Genomic DNA, 12328 nt, shown 5'->3' on the forward strand with positions numbered 1-12328 from the left:
TCCAAATTTGTTTCTCCGGCGGCTCCTGGTCAAAGCCAGAAGCCTCTTTCTTCTTCGTCCTCCGTGGAATCTCCTGCTACCTCCACATGTTCCAAGCAGTCACAAGGCCATTTCTGAAGGGCAATCTGAGGCCGCAACCGAGATTCTCGCCCGGATGACGACGACCCAACTTTAGAAACCTAATTTTTTTTTTTTTTTTTTTTTCCAAAAACTTATCAACCGTTTTGAATTTGAAGATTTTCGATTTCGAATGAGGAGAAATTCATCTTTACCGTAGACCGACCGAATTTTCCATTTTTAGAGGGGTTTTCCGATCTCGAAGTCCCGCTGGTTTTCATGCGTTTTCTGGGGTTTTGATTCCACTTCCCTCTGGTTTTTAAGGAATGGAATTTTTTGGGAAAAAACCGTACAGAGAGAGGAGAACCGAAGAAGAACAATTTTTTTCTTTTTTAATTAATTTTAATTGTTAAATAAAAAACTCTTAATTTATTAAGAATTAATTATTTTTTTATTCCAGTTGACGAAAGAGTGGGTCTAGCTTCTGACACGTTATCATTCCATAGCTAAATTAACAAAAAAATTAATGAAGATCTGACATTGCTATGAATTCATAAATTAATATATAAAATGAGGTATAAAACTATGTTATTTAAAATATGAGGTATGAGATTATAGTTCGACCTATAGTTGAGTTAATTTTGTATAATTTATCCTATATATATAACTAGGGCCTCCCTCTTACTTCTCATCTTCATATCTCCATTTTCTATTACACACAAGAAAGAGAAAGAGAAAATGGGCGTGAAAGTGCATGGTCTTGCTCTCTCGACATGCACATCTCGTGTCTTAACCATTCTCCATGAAAAAGGCATTGATTTTGAGCTCCTCCCTGTTAACCTTCTTGCAGGAGAACACAAGCAGCCCCATTTCCTCGCCAAAAATGTAACTAATCAATTATATGTTTAATTATCAAATTCTTTATATTCTTCGTCAATTGATCGATCCGTTGGATCGATCGAATCGATCTTTTAATCGTAACATATGTAAAGATTTATATTTCTGATCACGTTTTCGTTACAATTCTGCAGCCCTTTGGACAGATTCCAGTGCTCGAAGATGGTGATCTCACTCTTTTTGGTAAATATTCTTCGTTGTTTTCTCTAACGTATGTATCAATGGTTACCCCATAATTTTCTCTCCCCTAATTTCTCCTTCAGATCCGGTTTTCCATAATTTTCGCTCCCTTAATTTCTCCTTTCAGATCCGGTTTTACAAATATATATGCACCTCTCTTTTACAAATTTTTAATGTAATTATTTTCAAACCTCACATTTCTCTGGCAATTGCATCATATTTATGAATTTGATTAGCATCACGATTCCTCCTCCAATATCGAATGTTTCATTTCCTATATTTATTTATTTTTTGGTTTTTCAATATACGTCACTCATCGGGCAACGTCCATGGTGATTTTCTACCAGTTTTTGAAATATTTTAATAAACAAAACGTTTCACAAATTAAGATCATCAAGTCTCCTGAAACCCATCCCTTGCTGATGTTTAATTATTTTTATAATTATCAAATTTTAACTTTTTGAAGAAAATTTGAACTTACCTCTATATCATAATTTTTTAAATCTCACTATATATATAAAAAAAAAGGCATCTTAAATTATGTATGTGCATGTGTGAATTGAAAACAAGGCATCTTAAATTATGTAACAATGTTTGTTAAGCCCAAAATTAAAAGTTTCGTCAATTCTCCGTTAATTCTTAGCACATGAGCCTCAATTATGAGGCTAAACATATAAAGTTAGCCTCATCACATGTGTATTTGTTTTCAAATTTTGATACTTTTCATTGTTTTTAATTCACATAAATATTTACTAAAATGCTACTCCGTAAGTAATAATATTTAATGTTTTGGATTTAATCCGGAATTATTTGGTGCGTGTTTCGAACCATTTGTTACCTTTTTATGATACTCATTTGGAACATTTGTTTATAATTATATGGCAGAGTCAAGAGCTATCACTGCATATGTGGCTGAGAAATTCAAGGAAAATGGTGTTGATCTGATCAGGCACAACAACCTCAATGAGGCAGCTCTGGTCAAGGTCTGGACAGAAGTGGAGTCCCAGAGTTTCCACCCTGCAATCTCTCCCATTGTCTTCCAACATATCATCGTCCCCATGCGCGGACAAACACCGGATCAGGCCGTCATCGACGCCAACTTGGAGAAGCTCGCGAAAGTTCTGGATGTGTACGAGGCCAGGCTGAGTAGCACCAAGTACCTGGCTGGTGATTTCTACAGCCTTGCTGATCTCCACCACCTTCCCTACACTTACTACTTCATGAAGACTCCGTGGGCGTCGTTGGTGAATGAAAGTCCTCACGTTAAGGCTTGGTGGGAGGACATTTCATCTAGGCCTGCTTTCAAGAAGGTGGCCGAGGCTATGACCTTGGGACAAAAGTAGTGTCCACAGACGAAAATTGGGCATAAACAGAATTTTCCGTCATTATAAGGTGGACTTGAATCTCTCCGCTAGAATAAGTGCTTTCCGTCATTAGAAGGCAGACTTGAATCTCTCTGCCAGAATAAGTGCTTTCCGTCATTAGAAGGCACACTTGATTCTCTCTGCTACAAAAAGTGCATTAATAACTGTGATGGATCCATTGTTCTTGATTTTATGCCAAATTTCTAAAAGTTCGATTTTTTTTTACGTGATCTGCAATTTTAGTTAGTGTGTGTGTGGCCGGGCTAATTTTGTGCCAAATTTTTTCTACCGACTGGATGCACATAAGCAATGGTGTGTTATACTACTCAGAGAGTTGCTAAATTGAGATTTGTAGTACTGCATTAAATATAATGATAACCATTTACAATAAGATTTCTGCTGCTCCCATACATTTTCATCAAGGGGAGTTTGTAGGGGAAACACTTACACAAGCCTCTCTACCAATGCACCATACACGTGATCGGCTTGGTGTTGCAGTCACAGGGCTACCTTTTGCTACATTATATGAAAATTCTAAAACGATGCTACCCAAAGTAGAATCAGAATGCCGGGGAACCCCACTGTTGCCATCAATGAATGAGTAACTGTTTGAGTTACAGCTGAGACTAGTCCCCGGAAAGTAACATGATTCTGTACATGAGTCGGGATTGTGTAAAGCATCTTCTTGCAAAACATCTCCTACTCTGGACAGTATGCTGAATGCCAAGTTTCCAAGTACTCGTGAATATGCTTCCAGAATTGAATGACCAATATCCTGTAAAGTAAAGGAAGGTGATCACCAAAATCTACATCCCACTTTTCCAAGTATCTGAACAAGTTTATCAACGTTCATATGGTAAATGTCGGTTTTCCAATCAAAGCTGTTTGTGTATTGAAACTCCACAAAATAAATATCAAGAAGCTTATCTATAGTTTGAACTTTGAAGCAATAGGCAGATAAACTCAAGCTTTTCTTGGAATTGAACGGATATACTTACGAAGCTTACCTTGCCGTATTGGATTTTTGTAACATCTAGAAAAGTTTGGGGAAGGTTGGGGTATTTGGTCTTCAGCTGCTGTATTAGTACTTCGGCTTGATCCAATAGTGACTCCATCTTATCAATCTCAGATAAAGGGTCCTTAATGAAGGACCAAGATGTTCGAGCAGGAGATTTACTGCTCGCTTGTTCTGCGATTCTTTCTTTCCAAGAGAATACAGCAGCTTCCAGCCTGTTAATGACCTCAAGGGCATTGTGCTCGGATTTTAGATTGAGTGAATTGAGCATTTCCTCAGCTGAGTTTGTTTCAGCAGTCAAGACCTTGTTCAGTTCCTCGCTAAGGCTTGCTTTTCCAGACTAAATACATCAAAAGAGATATAATTAATATCAATGATGTATTGAACATTTAGACGTATAATCATCAAGCACGTGATGAAGTTACAAGGATTTGATTTTAAATTGTCTATGTAATCAATGATTAAGAATGCTATGAAACAAAAAAAAAGGCTGTATTACCTTCGGAAGTGCATCCCTGATAATGGTTGGCACAGGCATTTCAAGCAGCACACTTTCGTTGATAGATCTGGCAGCCTTGAATACTTGATGCACTATCCTTCCATGACTAAGCAATTTCCTTTTAGCTGTATCAGAGAGCCCAGTAGCTGGTACTTGGGGTGTTGGTAGCCACCATCTCTTGCTCTGACATGTCATTTTGTTCCTCCCTTCTGCCCGGCTACCTCCTTCTGCATACCAAAACTCAGTATCGACCATTGCCTCAAGTGTGTCCTGATAAATTGAAGATTAATAAGGCGAACAAAAGTTATTAGTTAAAGTGAAAAGCAAAAAGAACAAGTAAATTTTCCATGGTTATCATTGGCAATGAAGAGACCACCCACAATAAGCATGGAGTCCAACTTCTTAAGTGCTGGAAGATTCATGTGTATGTCTGCACGGGCTTTTGGGGTCATAATCTGCAGCATTAAGAATCACACACCAATCTCATTACCCTGAATTACATTTGTATAGTCAATACAAACCAACTTAATTGAAACGTACCTCTAGTGTTCTACCATTTGCACCATTTTGCTTGGCAGGAACCAGCTCAACCATATAGTTTGTAGGTGTAAGAAACCAGTCCATTTCTCGTCGCCATTTGTTTTTCCTCTCTTCAGGTAGTGGTTCGAGTTTCCACAGTTCTCCAAAAATCGTTGCTGCAAGTGCATTTTTATATTGATATCAGTGTAATGAATGCAATGTCTAACGGTTACAAAAATAGTTTATGCTACTAGTTCCAAATCTTCTTATATGATCATACGAGTAGTTGGCTGTTCATGAATAATGCCAATCTTACCGGCTACATGGTGCAGGCAATATGGTAACGTAATGTGCCATGGTGAGAAGCAAATTTAAAGCAAACCTGCTAGGTTTGTAATGGCATTTGACAGTGCAAGTGCAGTGCTGAGGCCCTTGTTCCCTCCGGTGACATCTTCACCCAATAACAGCTTTGCAAATTTTTCTTTCATTGCCTCGACATCTGAGTTCTGAAGCGGATAATCAGGTTTTTGGTTAACATAGAAATGCTGGGGTCTGTCCAAGTGATCCCATTCATCAAGACTTTGTTCATCCTTGTTCACCGTCATCCATTTTGACGAGAAAGATCCAGAAGCATCCTTTCCTGAAGAACAGGTTGATGCATCATCGTCCAGTGAGTCAGTTATAAAGCCATCTCCTCTACTTGTTCTGCTTTCATTTTCAAAAGATTGACTGCTGAGAATGCAATTTTCAAGTCCATTGTATGTCATTATCCCTGAAACGCGCAAGTTTAATCTCGTCATTTCTACTTTTAGACAGATATCAGATGAATCATCCCATATAAACTTTAATCCTTGCAGCAAGGCAGCAATGTAATTGGACTGTTACCAAACTGTCACAGAGAACTTCAAGTAAAAACACACAAGATAATTTATACGCCGTGTCGAGGAAAAGACATAATCAGTCAAATCTGTCCTCCTATTATTGGCTCTGAACACTATAGTGACGGTGAACCCGTTCTGCCTAAGTCCCTCTTTAGCAGGAGAGAGAGTGAGATGTGAGCACTAAAAACAAGCAGTGGCATAGTGTTATTGTTTGATCCCATGATCATTGTTCATTTTTTTCCTACTAAAAATACAGATTTGAATTGAAAGCAGAAGCTTCCTCGCTCAGTTCAAATTGGATCAAGCAAAAGGATCTTTTCCAGGGGAAAAAGCGTTTTTCGTTCAATTTAACAATCAAATTATTATTGGCACGCCAAAAAACTCATCAAACGTTAACGATTACATTGTGTGGTGGTTAAGATTTGAATCTGATATGAAACACATGCCTAAAGCATACATGCAAAAATTAGAAGGAAATCATTGAACTTTTTTAATTGAAAAGTCTTGCAGACAAAGACAATGGCTTTATTGCGCTCCACCACCCACTCACTTCATTGTCTCATATAAGGAGTGTTTCCAATTAAAATGACGCTTCCATACGGTGCGGGTCCACTAATCTATATTCTAAATCAAATAATGAGATGTTGGACGCAAGGCTGAATATTTTAAATTTTTAATCAACTGAGTTACAAGTTACTTACTTTTTTTACAAGTACATTGAAATTCTTAATAAAAATGCAAGTGTTATCTAGAAGAGCACTTGAGGTGCTTTTTGAAAGAAGCGCACCACAACAGGAGCTTCTTCAAGTGCACTTCAAGTGCTATTTTGAACTCATAAACACTTCTAACATTTTATACCAAACATGACCGGAAACATTTTGAACAAGTTAAAAACAATTTTAATTATTTTATAAGCACTTTCAAACAGAATGTTTGATAAATCAGTCACTCTATTTGGTATACCTCCCTTTTTGCAAATTCAAGAAATAAATTTTTTTAAAACAAAAAACAAAGAAGGAAGATTGTTACTTTCCACGCTAAAACAAAGCCGAACGGTTCAAATTATGAGATAGAGCCCCATGTGGTCTGGACGTATAAAGGTGCGTGGACCCACAAGTCCGGCCCACTTACAATACCTATTGCCCTACAAATTCGGGCAATTTAGTACCTAACTTTTATCTTTTATACCTACCAAACATCCTACAATTCGATTTGGTTGATCTAGTGAAATTGCATTTGGTCTTCTCCGACAAAAATGACAGAGAGCAAGTTCATTGTTACTGTAGCATCTTAATCTAATAAACCAATTTTAATTTTAAGTTTTTATATACGTAATATTGCATTATTAATTAAGATTCTAAGACGCTGAATGACAGTAACTTACTCTCCCTTTCTGGAATAAAATATTAAATCTTCCAATAGTACCATAAATTTTCTAGTCAGAACATATAAATGCAGACAGCAGAGGATGCATGGCAAGCAAAATGCACATTGGGACCCCTCCCCTCCCCTGGATTCAAACCTAGCCTTGCAATATGGTGAAAAAGAAAGAGAGATTATATCCACACACCCAATTTACTTCTCCCTCATCTCTTTAATTTTTTACACACTACTAACGCTTGATAAAAAATATTAAAAAATTAAAAATGTGTGAGAGAAGTAATTTGGGATGTGTGAATATAATCTCCCAAAAGAAAAACAAGTCCAAGTTTGCATTTCCCATCCCCTAAAAGTACAATAAAATAAGGGTGGCGCTATTCGCATACTATCTTTCTTACACTTCTCTGAATTTTCAGCAGTCGGATCGAATGAATTGAAAAAGATAAATGAACAAAAATTGGCAAAGTGTGCATGAGATAAAAATAAGTTTGTAAATAGCACTACTTTAAAATGGGTGAGGATCCTCTCCAGATGCTCTCTATGAGGATCCTAGCATCCTATCCGTTCATCGTACATCGTGCAGCCAACTTTCATTAGGTATTGTTTATGTTTAAATTTTAAATAAAAAATTTTAAATAAAATTTTACTGCACGATATACGATGAACAAATAAAAATTTGAGAATCCTAGAAAGAGAATCCGGATAGGATTCAAATTCCCTCTAAAATAAAAGCTCTGGAGTGACCCTGCTGTCTGCACCAATGTGGTAGGTAGTGGGTGCATTTGATATGAAACCTGAAAACCCTAAAGTGGCCAAAATTGCGCAACTTTTTTGTCATATTCCACCTACTAAAGGTGACCATTCAACTTAAATCACCGAAAATTTTAAATAATTTGAAACTGAAATAGATTAGAATATCACTTCATCACTTTTTTTCACTAATCAATTATGTTACGATTATTCAGCAAATTTGATTGTCCAAGATGATTTATGCGCCGCTAATGTAGCGACTTGACGAGTATTTGACAAACTCGCACCATCCATTTCAAGTGAAGTTTGTATCGTGGAAACACGAGCGATCCAACTCATAGGAGAGAAGAAAAAAAGGTTTGAAAAGCACTTACTCTCTTGGTCGTCAAAGTCGATGCTAATCTCCCGGTCGCGGGTGCAACAAGCAAGTCTTCGCCTCATCCTTGTTTATTTTTGCCCCTTTTGATCTTTTTGCTATTGGGGTATTGTACTCAATCAATAAAACCTAAGGAACAATTAAGATTAAGAATACGTATTAGTGTACATTATATTGTAAAAATCGAAATAAATAATGCATTTCTTAAAGGGAAAATGTTAATGATTGCCTTAGGGTCTTAATCTCACTTCACTAACATGCGCATCTATGACTAAGTGTATATTTTAATCACTTATCTAAGCTCGCTTAAGCAGTGGCTGCTTAGAGAAGATATTAAATATACAGATAAATACAAAAATAAAATAAAATAAAAACCCACTGGGCCTGCAAGCCATGTGCAAAAACACCATAAGTCCACACTCCACATCTACCAAGCTAATTAGCTAATGACAAGTTGTAAAAGTCAAGGCAGTGTGAAATTTTCGCCCTTTCCTGTTCACACTCGTTTTCTTCTCTTTCATATTTTTACCATACACATCTATTTATTTTTTTCATATGATTATTAGCATTCTAACAAAATGATTACGTACCTTTTATAAGTGTAATCTTTTTTGTAATATAGAAATTTGGATTGCACAGTGAATTTTTAACGTGCCGATAACAGCACTCCCTCTAAATTACTATATAATTTACAAAAAAAAAATGAAAATATCCATAGTTGTACTTGTACGCACAAATTGCTCCTCTGAACCAACTTGATTCACGAACAAACTACAAATGTTTTTAAACTAAAATCTGCGTAACAAGTTAACTGAACTAATTCACGTATGCGCTGCAAATATATATATATATATATATATATATTTTTTTTTTTTTAATTGTTTAGAAGCAAGCAAAGACGTGTGCGTGAGTATCCATGTCTTTGACTGTTAGCTCCACAAGTGCAATTATTTTCCCTGGTGATTCAAATGAAGCTTCGTTTTTGTGGGCAAACACTCAACTCAACAGCCTTTTCAGGAACTTCAAAAGCAATTTAGGACCAAAAAGGAAAGACATATACAAAGGAAGTGATAATTGCGATGACTGCCAAATCTTAAAAAGATGCGGAAAGTGCTTTTGGAAAACGTGACTTTTCCACAAAACCTATGTAATATTTTATCGAACTGATTGAAAAGCTTAATTTAGAATATATAGGGTTAGTCTGTTAGATCCCTGCATTTAAACAGAAATTACCAAACAAATAAATAAATAAATAATCCCAAAACTATTGGACAAAGCTTCAACCTTTATCAACAATTCTTGATTATAATTGTTAAGACAGCACTTAAAAGCTTAAACAAATCATATGTTGCTTACCTTTTAATTTGCAAGTGCGAATCAATCTTCAAAAACATATCAGTTCCTCTTCCAGCTCAGCACCTGCCATTGCTGCAATCAACTGGAGCTATTATTCTAGAGAGAGAGAGAGAGGAGAGAAAGAAATGGGGATGGGAGGAGGAGGAGAGAATGTATGTAGGGGGTGTGTGTGTGTGGTGCGGCACTGAGTGGAGGGGAAAGGATGTTTTATGTTTAGAGAGAGAGGGAGAGGCAGAAGAACACAACAGAAGAAGAAGGAGGAGGACATGGATATCAAGGAGCTGCTTTGAGAGGCTCCTCTTCCTCCTCTTCATCTGAACCGTTCACGACATAACCAGTGGGACCCGCAATCATGTTTTGACGGTAGATATTTGTATGGGGTAATTCGGTGAAGGTCCCACTTGACTTGATGCGAGTGGGTCCTACTCCTACGTGAAATTAGTGATGAGATCTCAGTGAGCAGCGCCGATTTGTAATTTCAAAATCACTCATCGGATCCATAAATTATGATTATTTTTTCTCGCTTTCTAAATCGAAGAGAAGCTTATTTGAAATTGGCATCACTTTTATGTCAAACGGAATAAGAATATAGTTTGCGCAATTTACCAACATTAATACGAGTTGATTTAGTGAAAAGAATTTGTCGTTCGAGTAATTATAAAGTCATCGCTTTTTTTTACATCAAGATTATAAAGTTATCTGTTTTTTGGTTGATTATTTGAATCGAACCGAAAGGTGTAAGAATTGGACGGAGATGCTATTCGTGTTAAATATTTCTAAAGGATTTGAAATGTTTGTTTTCCTAATTTGTAGGTGGAGGAAATTGCAGAGTGCATTAAATAAAACACATTCTTGTTAATGCCATCCACCCACCACTCTCTAGTCTCTCTTATCCTGCCCACATGCATAAATAGTATTTCTCACAATAAATATCTCTTGTCCAATATTTTATTTGCCTGACAAGTACTACAGTTCAGTAATATTTTTCTTCTTTTATAAAATAAAAGGTTTTATGTTCGAATCAAATAGATGATGAGAACTTATTACATTTGTGATGAGTTTGATACTTAGTTAGTGACTAACTCATTGTGTGACCTAACATCACTTGTACAGTTCTCAAAAATGAAAATTAAAACAAAGCATGACCGTAAAATTTATTAAGTGGTTGAAAATGTTTATAAATGTTATCGAGGTATCTCCTCTTACAAAATCCTAAATCTACAAACTCCATAGTAGTCGGTTCCTTGAACCGACTTGGGGCAGGTGGCAATCCCTCTCCCCATTTTTCTAGCCTCCCTTATTTATCTTCTTATGGATTGTTGTTTATCTATTCTTCGTCTTAGTGTTTTTGTCAATAAGTACCTCCTCGGTGAGGTTTTTTGTGAGTCTTTCTTTGTGAATATTTTAATTTTGTGTTGGTGCGTTATCGGCTCCTTTTGGGTCGTGGTATCTTCATGATGGTGTTGGGCACAAAATTCATGTTAGTATCAACACCAATTGGTTTCATTTTCAGTTCTCTTCATGGTCGGTGTTGCTCGTTATCAAAGAGTGTCATCATGTTCCTCATATGCAAGGCTTTGTGTGTAGAAGTTCTCAAATGCTAATTTACAAAGTGCTTGACATTTTTATTAGGAATGGAGTTTCTCGGGCTTTAGAGTGTCATCTCAATCCTCTAAATTTGGATGTGGATGATTTTAAGACTTAGATGTGTTCTTTTAGTTATTCTCGGGCATAATTTCAAGACTTTAGATTGATGATTTCTTTAATGTTATCTCGAATGACTTATTTAATATTTGTATCACTTCTTAATATTATAATAAAACAACTATCGTTGCGTTTCAAAATAAGTTACAGAGTACGAGGTTGCATTCCCTTCAACATAACAAATAAAAATAATAAAAATAAGTGTGAAAAAATAATCAAGTATGAAAATTGAGTGGAACTCTCTCTCCGGCATGTTCTTTTGTTTTGTTGTGTTTTTGGGTTACAACTATGGGATGCTCAAAACCAAACTGCAAACGTTTGTGTGTGGCCCCCACTTTACCGAAGTAGAAAAATAGTGGCCACGAAAGGCGCCGGTGGGTAGGGGCTTTGTCTAATTCTCTCCTGTCACTTATGGAGCTGTCGATGCCCTTTCAAGTTTCATACCCATCATTGTTCCTTGGCTTTGTTTTTTTCTCAAAAAATACTTGGCTTGTAAGGAATCATTACAAATCTTTACTCAAAACTCTTTGTTATCGATTTAGAGAACGTCATGCTTATGATCGAAACTAGTCATGTTATAAATGACTCCATAAAGATCAAGATTTGTATAAAATCAATAAAAATTAGGATCATTTAGTTAATCAATTGTGATAAATAATGCGAAATACTACGGCTAATTAACTAAACAATAACATAACGAACTCTAATAATAAACACAAAATTCTATAATCAACCACAAAAAATTTTAAATGAGAATTCTTACTTATCCTATAGTACCAGAATACTATTCCTTTTTCTTTTGTTGCATATCTTTATATATAAAGTCATGGGCTCAATGAACACTGTTTTTTTGTGTCACAAGCTTCACCAAAAATAATGGGACAAAAATGTCCCTCAAACAAAAAACTTCAAAAGCAACCCAAAACAATGCATCAAATGTGGCAAGGGTATTTTCATCATTTTAACAGTGTTTTTTAATAATTAAATTTTTTTGTACAATTTTTTTTTAATAATTAGTACCTCACAATAGGTTAGCAATAATATGATTCAATCAGTTGTTCATTAAATATTATTTTCTCTATTTTTAAACACATTAAAAACTTCTTAAGAAGCGTGTAATGTCGGTTATAAAAAAGGTCACTCCCACGCGGATAATAATGTGATTAAATTAGTTTTCAAATGATTGTTTTTTTTTTTTTTAACAAACGATATTATCTACACTAAAGTGGATGGATGGGCTTAGTCTCATAATGTGCTAGCAATAATGTGATTCAATTAGTTGTTTATTGAATATTATTTTCTTTATTCTTAATATAAATTCAATAAAGATCGATTTTGTTATGTGGATTC

General features: G+C 35.7%; 2 protein-coding genes across 2 annotated transcripts; one reads left to right on the top strand and one right to left on the bottom strand.

The window, feature by feature from the left end:
* Positions 1-750: 750 nt before the first annotated feature.
* LOC137710770 (glutathione S-transferase F13-like) lies at positions 751-2723 on the top strand. The gene is made up of 3 exons (XM_068449894.1): positions 751-942; positions 1089-1137; positions 2020-2723. Exons 1-3 carry the CDS (start codon positions 796-798, stop codon positions 2475-2477), a joined length of 654 nt encoding a protein of 217 aa, XP_068305995.1. The 5' UTR covers positions 751-795; the 3' UTR covers positions 2478-2723.
* A 131-nt stretch (positions 2724-2854) lies between these two features.
* LOC137710769 (rop guanine nucleotide exchange factor 14) lies at positions 2855-9495 on the bottom strand. Its single transcript, XM_068449893.1, has 8 exons — positions 9275-9495; positions 7917-8047; positions 4914-5303; positions 4553-4707; positions 4393-4467; positions 4013-4282; positions 3506-3853; positions 2855-3273 (listed from the first exon to the last, which is right to left on the bottom strand). The coding sequence occupies exons 2-8, from the start codon at positions 7981-7983 to the stop codon at positions 2917-2919; spliced, it is 1662 nt and encodes a 553-aa protein (XP_068305994.1). The 5' UTR covers positions 7984-8047; positions 9275-9495; the 3' UTR covers positions 2855-2916.
* Between the last annotated feature and the right edge of the window lie 2833 nt (positions 9496-12328).

This window comes from Pyrus communis, chromosome 12 (assembly GCF_963583255.1).
Source record: "Pyrus communis chromosome 12, drPyrComm1.1, whole genome shotgun sequence".
NCBI classification, from domain to species: Eukaryota; Viridiplantae; Streptophyta; class Magnoliopsida; order Rosales; family Rosaceae; genus Pyrus; species Pyrus communis.

Coding starts and splice junctions, on each gene's coding strand:
- LOC137710770 (XM_068449894.1), top strand. CDS start 796: ATGGGCGTGAAAGTGCATGGTCTTGCTCTCTCGACATGCACATCTCGT. Junction 943..1,088: donor CCCATTTCCTCGCCAAAAAT/GTAACTAATCAA, acceptor ACAATTCTGCAG/CCCTTTGGACAGATTCCAGT. Junction 1,138..2,019: donor TGGTGATCTCACTCTTTTTG/GTAAATATTCTT, acceptor ATTATATGGCAG/AGTCAAGAGCTATCACTGCA.
- LOC137710769 (XM_068449893.1), bottom strand. CDS start 7,983: ATGAGGCGAAGACTTGCTTGTTGCACCCGCGACCGGGAGATTAGCATC. Junction 3,854..4,012: donor TCAGGGATGCACTTCCGAAG/GTAATACAGCCT, acceptor TGATGTATTTAG/TCTGGAAAAGCAAGCCTTAG. Junction 3,274..3,505: donor CAAAAATCCAATACGGCAAG/GTAAGCTTCGTA, acceptor TTTACTTTACAG/GATATTGGTCATTCAATTCT.